The 24779-nt window shown below is 39.2% G+C and overlaps 1 protein-coding gene across 3 annotated transcripts in view; it reads right to left on the bottom strand.

Annotated features, from left to right (window-relative positions):
- LOC107589167 (SH3 and multiple ankyrin repeat domains protein 2-like) overlaps positions 1–24779 on the bottom strand; it is a 69003-nt gene that overhangs the window by 28766 nt on the left and 15458 nt on the right. For 2 of the 3 annotated variants that reach the window (XM_016277525.1, XM_016277524.1), the window contains exons 3-6: positions 17741–17883; positions 17126–17239; positions 8131–8212; positions 1131–1213 (exon numbers count right to left, since the gene is read on the bottom strand). In XM_016277525.1, coding sequence (XP_016133011.1) covers positions 1131–1213; positions 8131–8212; positions 17126–17239; positions 17741–17883 — 422 coding nt within the window. Of the gene's footprint in view, positions 1–1130; positions 1214–8130; positions 8213–17125; positions 17240–17740; positions 17884–24779 lie in introns of those variants that run through there. The other variant, XM_016277526.1, reaches the window with a different exon arrangement.

Here is a 24779-nt window from a genome sequence, read left to right on the forward strand (position 1 = left end):
ATATATATATATATAATTAGGTGTTTTATCTTCATTAAGATGTTATATATATAGTTAGCTTTGGATAAAAGTGTTTGTTAATGTAAATTATATATATATATATATATTATTCAAATTAAATATTTATAATCCTCTCTAGTCTATGTTTAAGCTTGCTATTACTCAAAAACATGCTGAAAATAACATGCTTTTACATCGATGATATAAAAAAAATACAATTCCTATGAAAACGAGTGCCTAGTAGCACAATGGATGAGTGTGGCTAAACAAGAGCATCTGGTCTGATGATACATGATGCAAGCTGCAATGCATCCATCCAACCAAATCAAAAATGAATGCAGGAGTTGGGACGTTTATATAACCAGAGAAAATGCATGCATGGATGTCACTGCTGACAGTGTGGGGAGAAGCACTGGTGTGGAGCCTGACAGAACAAGGGGCATCGCAAGAGCTGATGCAGAAAGCAGCCACGGTGCACCACTCTCAACTTCAAGGGATCTGTAGTGCACTAGAAACTAAAAGCATTGCAGCTGTGGTTGGGAGGAGACTTTTAGTGTCTATCTTAAGAGGTTAATGCATTGCATAGTTAAAGGTTTGTTGAAGTTAAGTACATTTTTATGAAGGATTTGAGAGTGAATTAAACACTTTAACCACAGTAAGAAACAGCTGGACTGTCAGACTCGGGAAGCCCTTGAGACAAAGTGCCAGCAGAGCCCTAATGCAGTCAAACACAAGCCAAGCACATGGAGCAGGGAGTGGGTGGGGTTGGGGGTCTGTGTTTACACTTCACAGATTTGACAAGCCCACTTAAATGCACTGCAGTCAAGTGATGGACACGCTGACACCAAGAGATGCATTACTTCAGAAGTTGCTGACATGGATGCAATTCATGCAGCTGAAGCCACGCAGGCACATCAAATCAAGTGCGCGCGCGATGACGCGCTTTGAAATCAACAGAAATGACGTTAAGTGAGGGTGAACAAAAAAAAAGAGGACAACACGAGCAAGGGATAAGAAATAGCGTGAAATGAAGCACCAACACGGTTTGATTCTCGAGGGTGTAAAGCATGAAGTGAGGAACAGTTTTGATGAGGCGGCGGAGACGACGAGGGGTCCGTCTTTTTTCCTACCTTTCGCCCCTCTCAACACGAACCCGAATCCCTCGTTATCCTTCTTCTGCAGCACGACCGTCTTTTCGTTGATAACGCAGTCGCTGTGGAGAAAATTCCGCGCATAACGACCGTTATTACAGCCTATCATCCTCATCATCGCCACCGCCGCGCGCGCGGAGTGATGCTTCATCCTGACAGGCGTCGGCTGAGCGGAGTTAATCATTTTTGCGACGAAGAGCGCGATGTTACGAGAGTTGTAACCGTTGAAAAAAAGCTCACCGCCGGCTTTATCTGTCGAAGAAGGAGCTGTGACACCGGTTAAGAAAGGCAGGGCCCGGTCGCCGGCGAGAGAGCGTGTCGTAAACGCAAGACATAACCGTCAGATGAAGGATGAAAATCACCAGAGGAAAACATGAGCAGTAATCTTGGAGGAATGGTTTTGGGAGGGAGAGAGAGAGAGAGAGAGAGAGACGGTTTACAGTGCCACAGAGAAAGGGAGCGCGCGAAAGAGAGACGAAGAATGTATGCGTGTGTAAACACTTTTTGAAATAATTGCATTTGATTATGGCCTTGGATGAGCGCGACACTAAAAATAATTGTATGTGTCCATTACTGATTGGAATCGTAAAGAATTTAACGATCCTGAGTTCTCTTAACGATTTCGGTTGCGTAACGCTCACATTAACGATTCTTTTAGTACTTTCTGAATAATAAATATTTGGAAATAAGAATCTACTCGTATTTAATGCCCCCTGCAATCTGTTACCAAATTATGAGATAATGACACATTTCAACAGAACATACATAAGCAAATAATCACAAATAATCAAATGCAATTATTTCAAAAAGTGTTTACACAGACTTCTTAATGACTTTTCAAAGACTTTTTAGGAATAAAAAAAGGTCCTATATTAAATAAAAATATTAAAAAATGAATGCATTATCATTCGTGCATTTAGGTGAACTATTTCTTTAACACAAATCAAATTTTGGGGTCAAAGAAATTCACTAAAAATGTCTTTTAAATGCAATATGAGTTATTAATTCAAATTTCTGATAGAAAATTGATTTATTTGTCTTACCATTTCTAGCAGTTACACTATGGTGATGGTTGTCCTGAATGACACCAAAACATCTTTGTGACACTAAGTGTTACTTCCTGCCTAGCACCGTCAATATCCTTCCCCAAAACACATGACGCAAGCAAGCAGATCAATTACTGAAGGTGTTCAACCATAGAAGGCACCGGAGATATCCAGAGATATGCTGGTTGAATATGATAGCACTGAAAAGCAAATGTTCTCTCTATTTCCCTGAAGGACAAGAGAGCTTACCATCTTTTAGATGGAGTATTAAATCAAGTCCTGCAAATCAAGCCGAGGTACTTAATGGGTAGCAAATTGCTCAAACTGCAGCTCTCACAAAGAGCTGGAGTCTCATTTCCAGGCCTATGCCATTTCATTTTACGGCACTTTGTATTTTGACTGTGTCCCTAGAACAAATCAGACCCTAACATAATCACTGAAGGTCATGAACCACAGCTCTAGTTTGATTAATTTAACGGCCTAAAATACACCCAAAAGATCTTCTTGAAGTGTTTATAATCCCATAAAAACTGTAACTGGCATATTGATAAAATAGGCTTAACCTGTGACCGCAAGATTGACTGACTTACCTCACAGTCTTAACTACAAGATAAAGACTTATTGAAATATTGAAAGAGCTCCAAGCTCAAAACGTAGAGTACTGGGCCCGGTTGCATGAAAGCCCTTATGCCAATAAATCCCTTAGTTATAAGGTTAAGGGAGCCCTTAGTGAAACTTGGGTTGCAAGAAAAAGCCTAAGGGTAAACTTAAGGAACCTTAAGGCTGCTATTAAGTATTCCCCTTAATTATTTAAGTGTTCCCTTAAGTGTTGCTACAAAGTCCTTAGTCACCATTTCACCGTAATAAATTTAAGGGACCAAAAGAGCTCCCTTAAGTCATCTTAAACTCAGTATCTGCAGGATTTTTTTAACTCAAATGTAAGACTTGAGACATTTTTTAAGACCTGCACAAATAAAATATCATATGAGCACAGTAGGGCAATGACTTATGATAACATATTAAACTGTAAAATTAATCAAATATTACATTAAATAATATAAATATAATTTGTCTTAATTGTTTAGATTTTATAATGCATTATCTTGTCGGTTCACCTGTTTACATTTACAACTCTGCCTGTTTGCAGCGTCAAAACCAAGCGGTAACCTTCCGGTCTCTCTCGTGAAACCAACACGGAAGTGACTTACACTGTAATTCGTCAACTGGCCGCTAGAGGCTGGCTGCAAAAGGGAGTCAACCCCATAGACTCCCCGTGTTAAAATGCCCAACTTTACAGCAGAAAAAACATGTTTACAGTAGAGCCCTGCACAGGCCTCAAATTTAGGCCCTAGCCCTGCCCTGGCCCGAGGTGCTCAGATCCTAGCCCGGCCCGTGTCCGACAGCTTATCAGAATTACCGGCCCGAGTCCGACCCGAGCCCGTCTTTTTTCCCCTTCTCCCAAAACAGCTTATACTACTGTTCCAGCTATTAAAATAGTTCAGTTTTGTATGTAATGGCAAAGTGATTATATTTAGTTTCATTTTTTTTATTAAGTTAATTTAGAAAAACGTTTGGAGCATTTTTTGTTTGTTAAATTAACGACCAAGCGGCCAGCGGCAGACAGTGAGCCTATGTTTGATCAATTTAGCCTTCTCAAATCATCACGAATTGCCTAAAATAAAATCTATAGATATAAAACAGTTCAAGCATATAACAATGTTTAAATGTTAAACCTAGATAAATGTGCGCTATATCCAATATTTTGTGCGGAGAGTGGAAGCTGAAGCTCGCTTTGCAGGACATGGAGGCCCCAGCGCGATCACTTAAATTTTTTTCAGTGAATATGCCGTCATTTTTGCTCATAAAGGTAAGAGTAATACATCATTTGTAACTGTAAAGGGTCTATTTTTATTTGTGTGCACTCACAATATCAACAAAACAACTGTAACTGGCATATTGATAAAATAGGCTTAACCTGTGACCGCAAGATTGACTGACTTACCTCACAGTCTTAACTACAAGATAAAGACTTATTGAAATATTGAAAGAGCTCCAAGCTCAAAACGTAGAGTACTGGGCCCGGTTGCATGAAAGCCCTTATGCCAATAAATCCCTTAGTTATAAGGTTAAGGGAGCCCTTAGTGAAACTTGGGTTGCAAGAAAAAGCCTAAGGGTAAACTTAAGGAACCTTAAGGCTGCTATTAAGTATTCCCCTTAATTATTTAAGTGTTCCCTTAAGTGTTGCTACAAAGTCCTTAGTCACCATTTCACCGTAATAAATTTAAGGGACCAAAAGAGCTCCCTTAAGTCATCTTAAACTCAGTATCTGCAGGATTTTTTTAACTCAAATGTAAGACTTGAGACATTTTTTAAGACCTGCACAAATAAAATATCATATGAGCACAGTAGGGCAATGACTTATGATAACATATTAAACTGTAAAATTAATCAAATATTACATTAAATAATATAAATATAATTTGTCTTAATTGTTTAGATTTTATAATGCATTATCTTGTCGGTTCACCTGTTTACATTTACAACTCTGCCTGTTTGCAGCGTCAAAACCAAGCGGTAACCTTCCGGTCTCTCTCGTGAAACCAACACGGAAGTGACTTACACTGTAATTCGTCAACTGGCCGCTAGAGGCTGGCTGCAAAAGGGAGTCAACCCCATAGACTCCCCGTGTTAAAATGCCCAACTTTACAGCAGAAAAAACATGTTTACAGTAGAGCCCTGCACAGGCCTCAAATTTAGGCCCTAGCCCTGCCCTGGCCCGAGGTGCTCAGATCCTAGCCCGGCCCGTGTCCGACAGCTTATCAGAATTACCGGCCCGAGTCCGACCCGAGCCCGTCTTTTTTCCCCTTCTCCCAAAACAGCTTATACTACTGTTCCAGCTATTAAAATAGTTCAGTTTTGTATGTAATGGCAAAGTGATTATATTTAGTTTCATTTTTTTTATTAAGTTAATTTAGAAAAACGTTTGGAGCATTTTTTGTTTGTTAAATTAACGACCAAGCGGCCAGCGGCAGACAGTGAGCCTATGTTTGATCAATTTAGCCTTCTCAAATCATCACGAATTGCCTAAAATAAAATCTATAGATATAAAACAGTTCAAGCATATAACAATGTTTAAATGTTAAACCTAGATAAATGTGCGCTATATCCAATATTTTGTGCGGAGAGTGGAAGCTGAAGCTCGCTTTGCAGGACATGGAGGCCCCAGCGCGATCACTTAAATTTTTTTCAGTGAATATGCCGTCATTTTTGCTCATAAAGGTAAGAGTAATACATCATTTGTAACTGTAAAGGGTCTATTTTTATTTGTGTGCACTCACAATATCAACAAAACGTTGTGCTTTTATAAAATAAAGAATGATGTGCTTTCTGCCGTCTCGACTTGAACAGGCGCGCTTCACAAAAATGAACCAAAACTCAGCGAATACATGCTTCACAGACATGACAAATATATCTATAGAAGGCTTTAAATGACTGCTTAACTAAATAAAACAAATTTTAAAAAACTCTTTCATTATAATCATAATCCATAAAGATGCACTTCTCTCTAAAGGCGCGTCTAATGCGGAGATGGCGAGTCAGGATCGGCAACTTCATCCTTGCGACACCGACTCAGAAAACACTATTTATTAGTAAATAATTCAAATATCTCCTCGCTGTTTCCCCCTGACACATTTACGGTAATTACTTTTGCCGATGCTTTGCGGCAAGCTTAAGCCTATTGCATGCATTTGAACGCAGAACTCTTCAGCTGCGCTGACTGCAGCATGCTGCTGCAGCTGGACACTAAACACTGTCGAGCCGCTCTTGATAGTCGCGGTAGCACGGTCTCGTGTTGTTTCCACCAGCGCGGCAATTTGTTTCATCACTAATTGATGGATATCTAAAATACAAAAATAAGGAGAAGCCTAAAACAGGCCCGAGGCCCGGCCCGCGTCTGAACTATGACGTGAAAATTGGCCCGAAGCCCGGCCCGAGGGGACATAAAAAAGTCGGGGCCGGGCTGAAATGCAGGGCTCTAGTTTACAACCTGGTTCAAAAAATGATTTTGGTCTATATAGCTAATTTTGCCCTTCATGACAATTGTGAGGGGGGTGAATTTTTTTATAACTCATCCGTTTAAATTATATTAAGCCTTAAAATTCTGCATCATTAAAGGCGTGGGCAGTTGAGTGACAGGTGGATTGCTGCTGCTGATTGCTGTGGGCGTGGTTTCAGCAACCAGCTCCCGCCTCTTTGCCCATTTTCGATTATCCGGGAGTGACGCTGCCAAAATGGTAATGGCCGGCTCCGCCCGCTTTGAGCTTCAAAAACGCTCTTTAGAAACCTACGGGTGACGTCACGGACACTACATCCATGTTTTTTTTACAGTCTATGGTCAAAACATGGGTTAATTTTCACATTTGGTCAATTTTCCTTCATTGGTCAGCAGGAGGCGCTTTAACTGCAGAAACAAGGCGGTTTCCTCGGTAACGACTGTACACAAAGCAGTGCAAAAAGGCCAGCGCTCATGTTTATTTAATGTTTGTCTGTGTTTTAGTTGGTTAGGTTTGTATTTCATTATGTTCTGTTTATTGTCATAGATAAGTATGCATATCTGTTTATTGTGAGAAGTAGTAACTATAGTAACCACGGCGCCCATTGCCGTATGTTGCCAGAAACTACAGTGAAATGCTTAGTATAAACACTTAGGTAAGGGTGACAGTTAAGACGTTTGTTGCAATGCTCTTAAAGAAATCCCTTACCTCAGGGATTCCCCCCCCCCTCCCCCAGGGATACCCCTAAGTCAAATTACTTAAGGACTTTCATGCAACCGGGCCCTGACTCCTAAGGAATGATGCATGGTCGTCATGACAACATAATCTGCTTTGAAGGGAACACTGTGGCGATGTCACAGAGCAACAATTTCATTAATATCCCGGCCTGTTAGAAGGGGGAAATATTATTTGCTCATAATGCATTTATACCTGTGTGTGATCTCATTTCAGACATTCAAACCGCTGTCCATCACGCAGTGATATTTATACACCGGTGTGGATTAGCTGTTTAACGAAAGCTAAATAATGCATCTTAAATCCAATGAAAATCTATTTGGATTTATCCTACCAAAAAGTTTACACTGGAATCCATTGTAAATGTATTAATCATAATATCTAAAGAATAAAATCAGTGTGTCTGCAAAAGACTCACACAACTAGCAGGTATCTTACGTGTATCTGTGACAAGTTCACCTAAAAGCACCCATGTCCTTCTGTACTGCTGTCACTCAAGCTCCCTGCAGCAGGAAGTAGCCTGCACTGCATTGCCATGGATTCTCTGTCTCCAAGACAACCAGCTAGGAGCAAGGGGTGTGTCAGCTGGGTAAGAGTATGGTAGCCGGATGCGAGATGATCGGTCTTTTTTTTTGCTTTTTAACACCCTGTGACAAATGTGTAAAGTTCATAGTACAACAAAAACTAAATTTTTAAGGATTAATATTATTGCTTACATAACCGGCCATTTAAAGAGTTTTCACACACTTCAAACCTTTTTTCCCCTGTGAATAACAATGTGCTTGTGCGGCGCTTTGTGTTAAATCATAGTGGGGGAAAAGTTTTGGGAAATGATGGTTTGTGTGAATGGATGCGCAGGTAAATGGATGAATCGTGCTGTACTTTGAAACACTCACAAGAATACTTATTAATTATCACTGGCCTTAACTGATTAATCAATCTTTTCAATTTGTTCTTTGCTTATACTTTATTAATCCAGGGAAGTATGTCTTTTGGTGTAAATCAAATGCATATAAAATCTATATATTAGGATTTTTAAAACAACCTGGCCAATTTGAGCCCATTTCAAACTACCTTCATGTATTGAACCCGACAGACTTTAAAAAACATGGTCAGAAGGATTAGAAAAATGTTTAATCATACCTTGATGCATCAAAACTGTCATAAGACCCCACAGTGTAGTGTCGAAAGAGCTTCCTTCTCTCTGATCGGTCTGCCCGGGCATCTGTGAAGACATATTCACAGAAATTTACTTTAGATCACCCCAATTATGCAATATTTCAACGTTGCATAGTGCTCAGAATATGTGCCACTCAGAAAGTGCCATAAAATAAATTTTTATTCATTTTCACACAAAACAAAAGTTTCGTCCTAAAAATGTGACTGTGTTCAAGCACTAACTCAGCAAACTTTGAACATTTCAACATCATTATCATCACTTTCACACCGAATATAAAATGTGCAAAAAGAATAAAAATAGAATTTTTGAAATGTACAGCAGATGTGATAAAGTGAGAATGTTGTAAAGGTTCATAATTGCATACAAAAGCTGTCTAGTCAGATTTGTGTTACTTTGTGCCATATGTCACATGGTCACGGGTGCCATTTAAAAAAAATATTTAATAATTTTAGCCAACGTGATACCAACTGTGCTCTAGAAAAAAATCTAATATTAAATAACAAAAGATGCTTACAGATTCACCAGACAGAACCTTGACATGCAGATTGTCACTGACAAACAATACCAGCATGACACACACACACACAAATAAATAAAGAAATTAAATAAAATAAAATCACATTTCTTGAACACATGCCATGAGCTTAAAATAAATCCACAATTTATAACAGTGAATTCAAAACTACATCAACTATACCACCTTCCCCGTTTAATTGCAACCAATAAAAAGCTCTTTGGAAGACAGGGACCATTTGGCCCATAATGGAGCCAAACTAGACTAGTCCTCCGAGAGAGCTCAGGAAGGCCAAATATTGACTGTGTTTTATGAAAGGAACCAGGATAAGAGCCAACAAAGCTAATGAAGAGACTTTTTTATGTCACAGAGATTAGTTGTCTATCCGGATCCACTTTCGCTCTTCCGAACGTCTCTGAGGGGAGCGTTTGTTCTAGGCCGTTCATACGCCAACATGTTTGTACGACATTAAAACAACTGTCCGCAGAGGACTTGTACAAATGGATAAAAAACACTGGACTAATATCTGAATTCAATCGAATCACCTTAATGTTAAGCACAGCCCCAAAGGTGCACTTATATAAGGACAGCAAATTATATCTACGGAGGAAGGACACCCATTAACGGCAGCACAACTAGTGATAATACAGATCCTGAGCAACCGTGTACACATTTATCCATTAATGAGATTCTCAAGGAGTCTGTTCTGCAAGATTCAGCTTCTGAAAACTGCACCATTTGTATTGTCCTCTGCTGTTCTGTTGATACACGATGATATCAGTAGTCAGGAGGCTGCGTGGGATTCAACACTTTCCCCTTCCAACCTACTCACTGGTTAGCTGTTAAAGTTACAGACGCTCAATTCTTTGTTGAGCTGAAACGTTTTGATGTTCAAACAAAAGGAGGTTTAGATTCAGCGCAATTCTACAGAGACATCCACTCTAACCTGTGACTGCTAATGTAAGATGTCCTCCCCATCTGTCAGTTGTTTCAAATATATAAATACGCGGTTTAATTAATATTTTGGTTGATCAAATTGTTTTATCAAAACGTGCCCATCTAGGGAGGTTAAAATTCAAAAATAGCATTAGAATCGGCTTAAAAAATTAATCATGAGAATTTTTGCCATTTAAATGGAAATGAATCAAATAATATTGAGGTCAGACTGGACGTGGTATGATGCATCTCATCAAATGAGTAAATCAAAACTGAATCGTTTGAGTGTGCAAGTGAATCATCACACTCTAAGCCTTGACATTGCCATTTATAGATGTGTTTTGCCAGGTTGTGCATTATGCAGTTTTGAGCAATACATGATTTCACATGCATAAACCTGAACAGAGGAATTTAATATCAAGAGATGTAGACATTATAATTAATTGGATGAATAAAATGGCCACCACATTAAGTGCCATCTCGTTTTCGTTCTCTTTCTCACTTCTTAATGGAACACCCTGTCAGTTTTCTGTAGCAGCTGTGTCGTCTTTCCAACAAAAAGCATTCTGGCATGTACACACAGAGCCACACGTACTTCACACAAGCACTGTTCCTCTGTGGACTGTGTGAGGGAAAAAAAAAGTAGGCAAGCAGCGATGACAGTTGCTACAACACCGGATTTCAAACCACCATGGGTAACTAGCTGTGTGGTTCACTTGATAAAATTCATAAAGATAGTAAACGTGCAGCAAGCACGACTTGAAGGATGCAAAACTTTCAAGGCAAAGTGAGAGCGCACCACTGGAAAAAAAAGTAATAACTATAATATTTTGTTTTACAACTCTACGACTTGACCACAGTTTCTCACTCAGTTCAATACAATGAAACTTTATCTGATTTGTCATCTTTGACAAAGCTAAAATATGACAGAGAACTGAATTAGATCGAAAAATGGCCCCAAGACCATTTGGATATTTTACTACAGTTTGTTTGCAATAACTGTTCAAGGCCTCTGAAACTGACATAAAGAGTCACTAAGTCATAAGAATGCACAGTTACCTCAAAAACCAAGTGAAAAGACTCAAAACACAAAAGATACTAGAAAAACTCATTTTTACAGCATAAATCATGAACAACTGCAACTGACATTTCATCGAGAATAGACTAATCAAACTAATCATTCCCATATAATTGTCCACAATGCAAACAAGAGCGCAGAGCAAAACATGCAATTATTGGTCGCACAAATCCGTAATTCATCACACAACTCCTCTTTGCATTTATCTTTGCAACATCCTCAAATCAACATACCTCCAAAATGAACCTTCTTCCTAGATCTGCTAGTCTCGTCCATTGGTCCCCTTTAGTTCACCCCCGAGTCAATCCGAGAAACACTCAATTCTCCTTGCCTGAGGGGGGATTGCCACTTTTCTCGATCCCTCAGGCCCTGACGCCTAACTTCCCATCTCCAAAAACTCTCGCGTCTCCTCGAGCGCTCAGGTGAGAGCTGACCATCAGCACCACACACATGGAACAGAGAACCGTGGCATTGGAAAAGATGGTATGTAAGAGCTCTGTTCTCAGTGCTGTGAGAGGGAGAGAGAGTGTGTGAGAGAGGGAAAAAAAAGATGCCACAAAAAGAGGAAAAAAATCTTACTAAGGCCCACTCCTTAGCAACAGGGTTTGTACAGTGTAGAGCATGTTTCCATGGAAATATATCAATCAGGAATGTGCATGAGTGTTGCTCGGAAAGGTTCAAGAGACTTCAGCTGAATACTTGTGCTGTTACCAACCAGTCGATGCTGGATTTAACTGTAGTCGATGTTGAACACTGCACTAGATTGTCAACTTTTAAGGCTATCCAGCAGCATATGTGATGTATCTTGGCTAGCTGTTGGATTCACCTAAAAATAAGACAGATTTGGGCAACAGTCTTCAAAAAATTAGATTATAATAACGCTGAAAGCATCGCCATGGGAACCAAATGACTATTTCATAAATCAATGAAAGAAATCAGCTGTCCTTGCAACTCTTCGAAAGCGCTTCAATCGAAGCGTGCATTGTAGCAGCCATGGATTTCAAGGCTGCCAATGGCTCCCATCTCAACATAGCATTTCTCACCTTTTCACCCTGCTTCTTTTGCAACACTAGCAAACATGGAAGAGATTCAAAATGCCTCAGGTGACACTAATACCAAACATAGCTATCATTTTCACCTCAGATTACTGCTAAAATGAACTCAAACTGATCAAATATGTTGCGACAACTAAATTATTGGCCATAACATGAGGGATAAAATGACGCAGGCAAAAGATCCAGTTTCGTCACACCAAATATGTATATGGGTCAATGGCGTGACATGCATTTTTCGTCCTGATCTATTATTTTATTTTATAATATCAAAGGGAGGAACCCCTGCAAACTGTTATGACTGTCTGTCAAGGTCAATAAGTATATTAAAGATAATCTGACCTTTTAACCACAAGTCACGGTTAGTTTAGAATGTACAAATGTCAAATTTTACAACCCCACAAAATCATAATTTAAATGCATTTTACCTTGGAAGATATGTTTAAAAACTTTTGAATATTTTTTAATTAAAGTGTTATTATATATTTTTTAATATAACACATATCTTGAACTAGATTTTTTCCCTTTTCTTTATTGTAGACACTGTTATTGACTTATTTTTCTCAAAAACTATGCAATAATAATTTGAACATACAAAACATTTTAAAGGTGATTTGTCTAATTTTATGACGTTAAAGGGGACATAACACACACAGTTTCTGCCAAACACATGTTAATCTTGAGTACCTATAGAGTAGTATTGCATCCTTCATATTTCCGAAGAGTCTTTAGTTTTATTAGATTTATAAAAGACAGATACAGCTGTACCGCTTCTCTCCGAAAACAGTCGAGCTCCTGGAGGCGTGCCATGGGCAGAGCTAAAGAGACGCAAGCACACGCAGCTTTTGAGTAGTGATCGTCTGCAAGCTGTGACATCGATATAAATAAAACAGGAACAAAAACTTTATTGACTCAAATTTGATTTAATTTGTGTCTAAAACATTAGTCACCAAAATGCAGAGAACAAACACTTGCACAACTCTGTTGCTGCCCAGGTGAAACAAATGCTTCCACTGTTCCCTTAACACTGGGTTCTTTGGAAAGCTGAACAAGGCTATCTTTCCATCACAACCAAAAACACACTTCTTTAGTGTGTCTTCTTTAGTGTGCCAACAACTTCAGTAACCTGAATGAAGCATGTTGATGGGCGTGCTCTTGCTCTCACTCTGGTTGCTGTGTGCATGCGCTCTTCTGGGAGAAGGGCCCATACAAGGAATTCCGCCCTTTATGACATCATACGGGGCCATACTCGGAAAAAAAACTTTCCGAAACTTATACGAACCCTGGAGTGTATTTGGCACAGATATACTCTGTCATACATCCAACTCACTTTTTGAAACTTTGTCCATGTTTTGTATGAGAATCCAGCTTTTTAACTGTGTAAATAAGTCAGAATACATGCATTAGGCATCCCTTTTAACTTAAAATACTTTCTCATATAACAAAAGACAACTATGCGATTAACCTAAAAAGTATAAACACTCTGGCACTTTCAAAACATTGCTATTAGAGATTTAACAATGCACCCTAAGCCGGTTGAAAATCGATATAAATATGTGACGATTCAAGTTGGTTGAGATGTTAAAGTATTTGTGATACATTTGGGGGTGGGGGTTTATATGAATGTACTTCTGAGGGGAACTGACTGTCGTCAGAAAAGTCTAGATATATTTTCTTTTCATCTTGCCTCTGTATAATGCATAATAAAGTATTTATAAGCGCAGCGCTGCTTTGTTTACAGCGGTAACAAAGGAAACAATGAATCTCTGCTGTTCCATAAGTGCCACCTGCTGTCAGAGAGTGAATCTGCTTCTCATTCAGCCCATCTGCTGTTTTTGTTTGGTGCAGATATGTTTTATGTAGTATAGTTTTACAAAGTTGAAATCAGAGCATTCTGTTTTTGCTTCAAATTTAAAAACTATACAATCTAATTTTAATTCCAACCAACTAAGCATAGCAACACTGGCTCAACCAATATAAGGAGTTTGGGGCGGGGCTACTTGTTTGTCAAACCAATAGCAGACAGGAAACCTGTTTGAAAACTATTTTATTTTACAATTCAGCTCTGAAATGACACACTTCACCTGTAATAACAGCATTTAGGTTAGCTGTACACATGCAGAAGCACTTACTGTGCTACTGTAGCACGAACTTAAGGCAAATGTCATGTTCCATCACATGACGGGTGAACTTAGATCTTACAGTCTGAGAGCTGAGTCAGCCAGACTCTCTCCCCGGGTCACATGGGCTAAAGCCTCTCGGCCAATGACAGCTGTTGTTCACCACACCTCCATTCTGCTCACCACATGCTGTCATGAACAGCTCTCCATTTGTTTAGTGTAGCTGCCAATAGCTGTATTACTGTACATGGTCATAACCAACAATCTGGACCACAGCAGAGAATTGTGTTGGCGATTTTAGACTAAAGCATGATTGTAGATTAACAACAGGATTTGGATAATTACATCATGTCAAATGCAATGCAAGTGTGTTGCAATGCAAAGCCTTTTACGGTTACTGTTATAAAGGTTTGGATGTGTTTCTATGAAGAAAACATCTAAATGCCTCTATGAAACTTGCACCACACACACATACAGGGCTGAAAAACACACAGTAGCTGCACTGATGTGGAAGGCATTCATTTGGCCCAAAATAACAACTCTCAACAGAATGTTGCCCCTGGCCCCTTCTGCCAGATTGCACAGCGAACGTTAAGTGCACACACCAAAGCTACACAACAACCAATGATTGTACTTACAACTAAAAGAAAACAAAATCACAATTTTAACACATTTGCTCTAGAGTAGAGCTATGATTGCTGTTAATGGCATTCCTGTGCTCTGTCCAATTTGGATATAATGCATAAATCAAATTCTCAGGTGCTCATTCACACCCATGTTTGACGGATGAACGCGAGCATTTGATCTGAGAGGTGGACGTGTGTGCTTTGTGGCCTAGTTGCAAATGAACACTAACTGAATTAACAGCCTGTTATCGCTGCAAGGCTCCTCACATATTCTGCGGGTTATCAGAGCACTGGAGAAGAATAGAGTGAGAAAAGACATAATAAGAGGATTGGGAAAAGAGTTTCTTCCCCTCACCTTGTAATATGTTGAACAATTGTGTAATTTGAAGTGTACACTTTATTTGTGATAGTAAAAATAAATATTCTGTCATCATTTACTCACCCTCATGTTGTTCTAAATTTGTATGACTTTTTTTCTTCAGTGGAACACAAAAGAAGACATTTAATAGAATGTTCATGCTGCTCCTTTTCATACAACAAAAGTAAATGGTAACCAATGGCTGTGAAAATCAGAAAGAGCATTATAAGACGTACCATAAAGTAGTCCATATGATTCAAGTGATATATTGCAAGTCTTCTGAAGCCATATGACAGCCATTCAAAGACATAAGAATAAAAAAATAAAATAAAAAAATTTTGAAATTATTAATTGATTTTCCCCTTCACTGCAGCTCTGAAATCTCATTCAAGTCTATTCAAATATGCTGTCGAAGACACTTCATGCAAAGTTTGACATCAACATTACTTGTCACATTTCTTTTGCATACAAAACTATTGTACAGCTTCAGCTTTGGAATGTAGCGCAGAAGTGGTATGCACTAATTTTGTTGTCTAAAACAGAGCAGCATGAACATTCTGTCAAACATCTTCATTTGAAGAAAGATAGTCACATGGGTTTGGAACAGTCTTGTGACTGTTAATGAAAATTAAATCTATTACAAATTATTTTGTGTATTTGAATGACAGCTGAAATAGAAAAAATGAAAACTTAAATTTCAAACACTTCAAAAACCTCAAAATAAAAATAAGAAACATTGCAATCGCAATTAACTGAAATGAGTTAAATGACTACAACTAAAACTAAAATAAGGGTCCGTGTAAATCCGTGTATCATTAGTTCAGTCATTTTTTTATTTAATATTGAAAGAAGAAAAATTTGAAAATGGCTCCTATTTCGTTGTTTTTTTTGTTGTTGTTGTTCTTGTTAAAAAAAAAAAAAAAAGGAAAAACAAGAATTCCGCTTGATTTTTCGTTTTTCGTTCAGGGGTGGAAAAATGAATAAACAGCTTGAATATTCGATTTCTACACATGGGCCGGAATTAAGCGCCCCTTTCTGCTGATTGGTCAGCTGAACATCAAACCTCGCCACGGCAGAATAATAGCTGCAGTTGTACGGATTCTTATTGCAACTACATTTCCTCTTTTTCTCATCAAATCAACCAGTTTAACGAATAGCTCGACACAACCCATACTGGAGCAGAGCCTAGACAGGGCTTTCTTCTGTGTAGACATAAAATTCCCCTGCGCACTCACACACTGGACTGCAACACAAGATTTTTATAAATGTAGGCTAATAACTTGCCATTTCAGTTTGTTTCTCACCAAACCCTACAGTATACCCTTCAGAACCCTTGGAATCTACTACGGCACGAGTTGCATAGGATTATTTTACGACACATTAAAAAAAGTGAAAGTCACGATTCTCTGCCATTAAATGGGCAAGTGCAAGCAGGAAATTTTTATTTATTTACAGTGGGTATAGAAAAGAATCACACCCCTTTAAAATTATCACATTTTGTTGCTTTACAGCTTGAAATGAAGATGGACACAGTTTTTGTTTTATCCAGCTGTATTTACTAAACATCCAACTGAAACATATAACACCAACATGTCAGAAAAAAACAGCATTACTGCTGTTCCATAAGTGCCACCTGCTGTCAGAGAGTGAATTTGCGGTCTCATTCAGTGTGTCTGCTGTATTTGTTTTGTGCAAATGCTTTATGCAGTACAGTTTCACAAAACTAAAGTCAGACCATTCTGTTTTTGCTTTTATAATTTATACAATCTAATACAATTATATATAGATTAAAAACTGCTCATGCTGCATGTGTAGAGCATCTTTGTTTAGATAGTGATTAAAATACTGTGGTTGCCTCTAATTTTGAATGGAAAGAGCACAGGCAAAGCCTTAGTTTCTTTATATGAAGATATTTGTTTGTCTTAGGGTTTGTTTTAAAAATTTAGTTTTATTTGACATATTTCAATTTCACAAAGAAATGTGCAGCATTTTGTCCAAGCAATAAAAAAGTACACCTTTTCATTTATAATTTGTCTTAAATCTTATTTTGTTAAAAAAAAATCGTATTGTGAAATCAGTATCGTGAATCGTATCGCCTCCTGAGTTGAGTGAATTGTTACATCCCTACATAACATACTACATACAATGATAGTAAAATAACACTGGTGTGGGTGAGTAAATAATGACAGAAGTATCATTTTTGGTGCACTATGCCTTTAAATTGGCAGTGAATGAGATCAAGTTCAAAGTGTGTGTTTGTGTGTAGACACTCACAGGGCCTGTCCTCGATGGGTTTGCTTGGGATCTCTTCCACGCATTCTGCTGGGAACCAGCCTACATTCCCTCGGGCACTGCCTTCCCAGAATCCACCTTCTCCAATACTGAGAACTACATATGAGAAAGTCAGCAAATATATATATATAAAACACTCTTCTCATTATTTACATACTACATGTGCAGTCCTATGTATGACACTAGGAAAAAATCCTGTTACACATGCAGCTTTTTTAAGATCATTTTGCTCATTCTCCAACAGGCATTCTGACCACTTCACTATGTGTATAAATTTACACATGCCAATATAATTTCTCAGGCCTATGCTGATTTTATCCAATGAAGTCTTCACTCTTATCCACTGAAACCTCTCATCTCTTTCTGTTTGTGAAGTGTTGCTAGCTCCGGCCAGGCATCGCCTGGTGCCGAAGGGCAGAATCTGTGAATTCTTGCTCTCCATATGGCAGGAGAAACTGCACTGCCTGCTACAAACCAGCTTTTCCCTGCATTTGGTGCACACACTCTTAAAAATGTCCGTAATTACTATCAATAACATATGGTTTAATTGAGTAAAGTTAAACTGAAATCGTACATTTGTTTTAGAGATACATGTACCTTTGACCCTGTCATTCTTATACAAAGCGATTTCTCCCTCGCCCTGTGGTTGGTAAGACTTGACCACCACATAGTGTCTTCCTGGCACAGCACTGTACAGCTTGCGTTTGGACCCTGGAGTGTCCATGCCGGAGAAGACATCCCTGTTGGTGGGAATACAAGAAGCAAAATCTGAATATTAAAATGATAAACAGAATTATAATATAATACAATTTAACACACACACACACAAATATATATATATACACACACATATATATATATATATATAACATCGCTCCCCTCTACGCTTAAGTCTAACATGTGGAACTACCAACAAAGCCTGGCCGCAAGATCTTAGGTTTCTAGATGGAGTGTATAAATGAAGGAGTTCAGAGAGGTAGACAGGAGCTAGGTTATGTAACGATTTATAAACAAAGAGTAGAATTTTGAAGTCTATTCTCTGATGAACCGGCAACCAGTGTAGAGATCTGAGAATTGGAGTAATGACTTCATGTTTGCGACACTTCAGAAGAAGTCTGGCAGCAGCGTTTTGGACTAGCTGAAGGCGCGCAATTTGAGATTTAGATATACAGCAATATAAGGAATTGCAGTAATCTAGTCGAGATGTAACAAACGCATGAACAGCCATTTCTAGCGTTTTTGGAGTGAGAGAGTCTCTGATTTTAGACAGTAGATGTAGTTGATAAAAACTGGATCCGATAACGGAGGAGATATGTTTATCCAATTTTATATAAAGATTTACATAAAAATATATTCTTTAAATATAAATAAAAAAAGCAAACAATATTTATTAAAGGGTTAGATCACCAAAAATGAAAATTCTGTCATTAATTATTCACCCTCATGTCGTTTCAAACCTGTAAGTCCTTCGTTCATCTTCGGAACACAAATTAAGATATTTTTGATGGAATCTGAGAGCTGTCTGACCCTGCATAGACAGCAATACAACTGAAATGTTCCCAAGTCCAGAAACGTAGCAAGGAGATCTGTAAAATAAAGTAGTTTACGCCCAGCAGATATTCTCCAAAATGACACCAGGGTGATGCGGAGGAGACGAATTGTTGAATAAAGTCGTTATTTTTTTTCTTTTGCGTACAAAAAGTATTCTCGTTGTGTCGTATAATTGCGGATGAACCACTGATGTCACATGGATTATTTTACAGATCTCCTTGCTACGTTTCTGGACTTGGGAACATTTCAGTTGCGTTGCTGTCTATGCAGGGTCAGACAGCTCTCAGAGTCCATCAAAAATATCTTAACTTGTGTTCCGAAGATGAACGAAGGTCTTACGGGTTTGAAACGACATGAGGGTGAGTAATTAATGACAGAATTTTCATTTTTGGGTGAAATATCCCTTTAAGGTTAGGATGCAGACAGAAATATTCTCAGATGCTTTACTACCCTAAACATGAATAGAGTACACAAACCTCTAAGTATATTGTTAAAAGGGCCTAGATGAGGGCAGGGAGGTTAAGGCCCGCTAAAATAGAGTCTAGCAATGTCTATGGTAAGCATTGAGGCACACTAGTAGACCACAGCTATTAAAAGTATAAGGGCTCCCTCTGCTGGATAGACACCATAAATATACATTAAAGCCAAGATGTGCTCCTAGACTTGTGTCTTACAAGCAGAACTTTTGAGTCTAACCTTGGGCCAGGCTGAATCATTAACTTATCCAGTTAATTGCAGCTGAGCCCTGTCCTGAAGTGACTCAGAGTGTAACTTCATCCACTCAGTAGAAGCAGATGGCTCACATCCCAAAAAAAAAAACTTGTTCTCCTGAAAAATGCTGACATTAAAGACTCAACAAAAGATCAGTCTCGACGATGTTGTTAATGAAGGTGTTAATGAGGGCGCGATGGGCCTAAAAATAACATTGAAACTCTCACTGCAAAAGAACATCCAGTTTTCAGATGACATGCATAATCTCAGAGGCACATATCCTTATTTTCCATGCTTTCAGATTAACATATAAATGCAAGCCCGGCTTCACAGGAAGGCCAGGAGGATGGCCAAATGCAAAGCAATTTCAGATGGCTTTAAAAATAAATAAATAAATAAAGTAGAAAGAAAATAAAATAAAAAAATCTTTATTTTTTTCTCTTTTTTTATTTATATTGAAATGAGGTCACAGAATGCTTAGTACCATAAAGAAATAGAAAAAGTGTATGAAATATATGTGAATAGTATAATAATAATAATACTTGAAAAAATATATGTATAAAAATAAAAAAATAATAAAAAAGACTCAATGTTGAACAAATCAGGTTTAAAATATAGTGTACTCACAAACCAGAATTCTGGCATTATGAAACACAGCTGTCCAAGCTGTCAGTATAAAAATCGTATGGCATCATACAAGCAACTTCCTGTTCACACATGCCCTACCTCACAACCTCTCAAGGTCCCCGTGGCATCTGGCGACTTCAGCCTATAAGAGCAGGTGAAATTGGGACAAAGCACCTACATGTGCCCTCTACGTGCCTCCTGCTTTTTTAAGCCTCCACTGAGACCCTCTCAATGTCACCGCCCAAAGTCAACACACCCAGATTAGCCTTCTTACGTAATAAAGCTTGGCGAAGATAATACAGATGTGATGTGCTTTTTTTGGAGCCCGCAAAGTGTTTACACGCTAAACGGTCCTAAACAGATACACCTGGTTTATTACTTTAAAATGACAAAAGTGCGAAAATTGTGATAATAAATGGAGAATACCAAAAAGTGGTAACACAATCCGGAACAGCTGTGAGAAAATCACCATATGAAATATGATGCAAACAGCACACTGTGCCACATTTTAAGAGCAAACTAAATCGGCTGCACAGCGCCGCAAAATGAACTCTCAGCTACAAACTGCAGCAAATCTGTTCAGCCAATCAGATTTAAGTGCTGAGAATCTAAAAAAAAAACCCCACCACAACAATATTTTAAGCATACGTACCAGAAATATAACTTACTTGCTACCGACTGTAGTTATATGAATAAGCATAAAACAAAAACAAAATCCTAATTTGCTTATGTCGCTTACCGATATCTAATAATCAACTTTCAAATGGCCTCACGTACAGAATCTACACCAGCTGGAAGAAAAACAAGCATATTTCAGCAAACCATAAATGAGGGGCTTACTCATTTAGAGCACCGCCTATGGCAGCCAACCGGTCTGCCAATGTAACTAGCTGTCAAAACCGAGCAGCGAAGCTTTCTTATCCAGCTTCATCCAAAGACAATTACATAAGCTGTGCTTCGCATCTTATTTTTGGAGGAAAAAAGCAAAAAAGAGTTAATGTGGGCTGAGGTATTTATGCAAAACAGGGAGGAAGGAAACAAGGCCAGTAAGTGTTAGAAATCGGTTCAAGCACTGCACGTATAGTCACATCCACAGGTCTATTTTTAATCAAGCTGGAAGGAAATAAAGTCTCATCCTCTTTAAGATTTTGAAACAGCAATCAAAATATGACCACAGTGGCAGATTAGCTGCTATGGCAAACGCTTGGCTAGCACATAACTGCACATACAATGAAATTATGTTTATATTGACAGCTATAGAGCTAAACTTAGCTCAATCTAAATCGGGCTTCATTTAACTTTGCAGGAGTTCATTAAACACTAGTAATTTTACCGGGGTCTGGCTGTGCGTATTGTTTATTTGATTAACATGTTGCATGCTATACTGTATGGTTCAAGCTACAGGATGTGTTATTCAACTTGTCCAAGGCATTACACTAAGACTTTATAAATTTTTTTTCTTTATGAACGAGTTGTTCATTTTTAATGACAAAGAAGTAAAAATAAAAACTTCACAATGCCACTTTTCCAAATTGATGTGTGGTAATGTTAATGCTAATGTGAAATCCATTATGCTAACTAAGAAAGCCAGGAAATACGGAATGGCATCATGGCAAAATGATGTCAGTGTGGTACAAGAGAAGTGTTTTTCAAAATATCTTTTATGACAAAAATTCATACACCGTAGCCTAGCCAAAATAATAATAATCCAAGGTTTTGGCTAGTTTATCTTTATATAGGAAAAAAGCAATAAAAAACATAACATGTACGTATATATACATATATATATATATATATATATATATTTAAATGATATATTTATAAATAATATATTTAAATAATATTATACACACATTGTTTTTCCCTATATAAAAATGAAATATGAATATTAATTACATGTGTGTGTATGTATGTACTATACACACACACACACACACCTTTTTAGACACCTTTGTAATACTGTAGTATTTTTCAAAAAACTAAAATTAAATGTAAATACCACAGTACTTGTTTACATGGGTAGATCTTCCAAACAACTCCAACCAAGCGGCATGCTGTATCTACGACATGACCTTTACTGGCACGAGATGGAGTGTCTCATATTTCCCTTGTTTATAGCGGTTGATTAATGGCAATATGACGCTACAACTGACTACATCTGCTTCGATTCCATTCTGAGTCTCTGAAGAGCAGCCACATTATCTAATACACCATGTAGTAGAAGCCACATAGAAGACACAGACACCGACCGAAAGTGACACACTCACACATGTACACACAACATACGGACATAGCCATAGCAACTGCTGCTGTAACTAAGGAATAGCATTCCATTTGAGCTGCACATCCAGGCACGGAACCAATGATATTTACACGGGTTCGACATTGGCACTAGCTGGAATCGAAGACCCCGGTTTTGGAGCCAAAAGACCAGATGTGTAGTCTTTGTTTTCGGTTGTTGTCCATTTTTATTTAGGCTGGCCCGCATCAGCAGTGTAAATGCCATTGTAAAACATGTCTAGCACAACAAACAAATCTATATAGGCTGCAGCATGAGAAATGAGAGGAGAACAGGGTCAAATACCAGAGGAGTTAATTCTTCCTTTTTAAAATGACATCTAATTAGAGGAGTTTTTTGCAGTGGAAGTGAGTAATTGGCCTGGCCCACTTACTGTACCGAGCCTGCTCTCGCGCTAGAACCCCTGTTGAGTGACAAGATTCGCACACCCACCGACACACATGTATGCGTGGAGACGCACACAAGCACACACACTCATGCATGCTTTCACTACATGACAAGCACCCACGCATGCATTCATTCACAGGGAAGTATATATGCATGGCCACACACAGACATGCTCTCTATCTTTCTGAGCAGATTCTTGCCTCTCACTGTGGCCTAATTGTTTGCCAAGTATCCATATTGCACCTTTGTATTTTGCGCTTCTACACCCGAAGTCACAAAGCTAAAAAAACAACAGCCCGGGCGTCTGTCCAAACCCATCCTGGATCAGGTGCATGTCGCATTGCAAATGCAACCCAACCCTGGCTGCTCAGGTTATTTTACAGACAGATGTCCAAATATTTGTTGCTGTTTCTTTTCAAGGCCATAAGCAAATCGCATGGGTTTCATGTGTACCATTCAACGCTAAAGTCACATACTGTAGTTGTCTATATGCTGTAATAGAAATTCATCTATTCACCCTCATGTAGTTCCAAATATGACCAAATATTCCAAGTATGAAAGTTTTCTTTTGTGAACCAAATTAAGAGAAATTTTGAAGAATGTCCCAGCTGCTCTTTTCATTATAATAATACTAAATTGGCACAGAGGCTTTTAAGTGCCAAAAAGGAAGCAAAGGCACCATAAAAGTAATGTATAAATAGCACATACCAAGAGTTCTGAAGCACCAGAATAGTTTTGCATAAAAAAAAAAATTAGGAACCACATGAGTGTGAGAAAACAAAACATACTTTATTGTTTTTGGGTGAACTATCCTTTTACTATTGTAAAAACTCACTGGTACATGCAAATTAATTTAATAGATTTTTCAATATGAATTATTTCTAAAATTTACCCTTTTCAAACTTACATAAAAGTCATACTTACGTAAAAGAAACTATAGGAGGTTTCAAAATATTATTTTATATCTCTAATACAGTCACGAGCCGCTACTGTGATGAGCACGGAGCGAGGAACGAGGAGACGTGGAATAAACTTCAAACAAACGGACTTTAATTATCATCAAGGGAACCAGGAACACACACGTAGCGGGGAGAAACAAACATTCAATACCAGACAAACCCAGAACGCAAAGGCATAGACTTAAATACAGGGGATGATTGGGGAAACACAGGTGCATGGATCATAATCAAACTAATAGACTGAACGAGGACAGGAACATGACCAAATAACCTCCGGAGGAGGACGGACACCCGGGAGGGGGCCGTCAGAGAGAGTCCAGGGAGGTGACGATGGAGGGAGGAGCCAGGGAGGTGACAGAAAGGACTTGGAGCAGGAGGAGTCCAGCTGGACCGGAGCCGGAGGGACAAAGGGACAAAACGCAGATGGAGGAGTGGAGTCCCGAGGCGCAGGATGGTCGATGCCAGGCCAAGGTGGAGCCGGAGGGACGAGGGAGCCCAGCGGAGCTAGTGGACTGCCGGGCCACGGTGGAGAGGAGGGAGCTAGGAGCCATGGTGGAGCTGACGGGTCCACGGGCCAAGGCGGAGTCCGGGGTTTAGAGGCAGGAGGCGGAGTCCAGGGATGGCAGTTCCGCGGAGCACGCACCTGGCTGATGGTGGGCTGAGGGCGAGCAGAGGGGCTGCCAGACGACAGTGGCGGAGGGTGGGAGGGTGGTTATTTGTGAGCCTCCGGGCTTAACTTGGGACGAGGAGCCCTCTCAGAGCTGGACGTGGGAACAGGAGCCTTCTCTGGGCTGGATGTGGGAACAGGAACTTTCTCTGGACTAGACATGGGAACAGGAACTTTCTCGGGGCTAAACGCGGGGACTGGAGCCCTCTCTGGGCTAAACTCGGGGTCTGGAGCCCTCTCTGGGCTAAACTCGGGGTCTGGAGCCCTCTCTGGGCTAAACTCGGGGTCTGGAGCCCTCTCTGGGCTAAACTCGGGGTCTGGAGCCCTCTCTGGGCTAAACTCGGGGACTGGAGCCCTCTCTGGGCTAAACTCGGGGTCTGGAGCCCTCTCTGGGCTAAACTCGGGGACTGGAGCCCTCTCTGGGCTAAACTCGGG

This window comes from Sinocyclocheilus grahami, unplaced genomic scaffold (genome assembly GCF_001515645.1).
Source record: "Sinocyclocheilus grahami isolate Dianchi unplaced genomic scaffold, SAMN03320097.WGS_v1.1 scaffold113.1, whole genome shotgun sequence".
Taxonomy (NCBI): domain Eukaryota; kingdom Metazoa; phylum Chordata; class Actinopteri; order Cypriniformes; family Cyprinidae; genus Sinocyclocheilus; species Sinocyclocheilus grahami.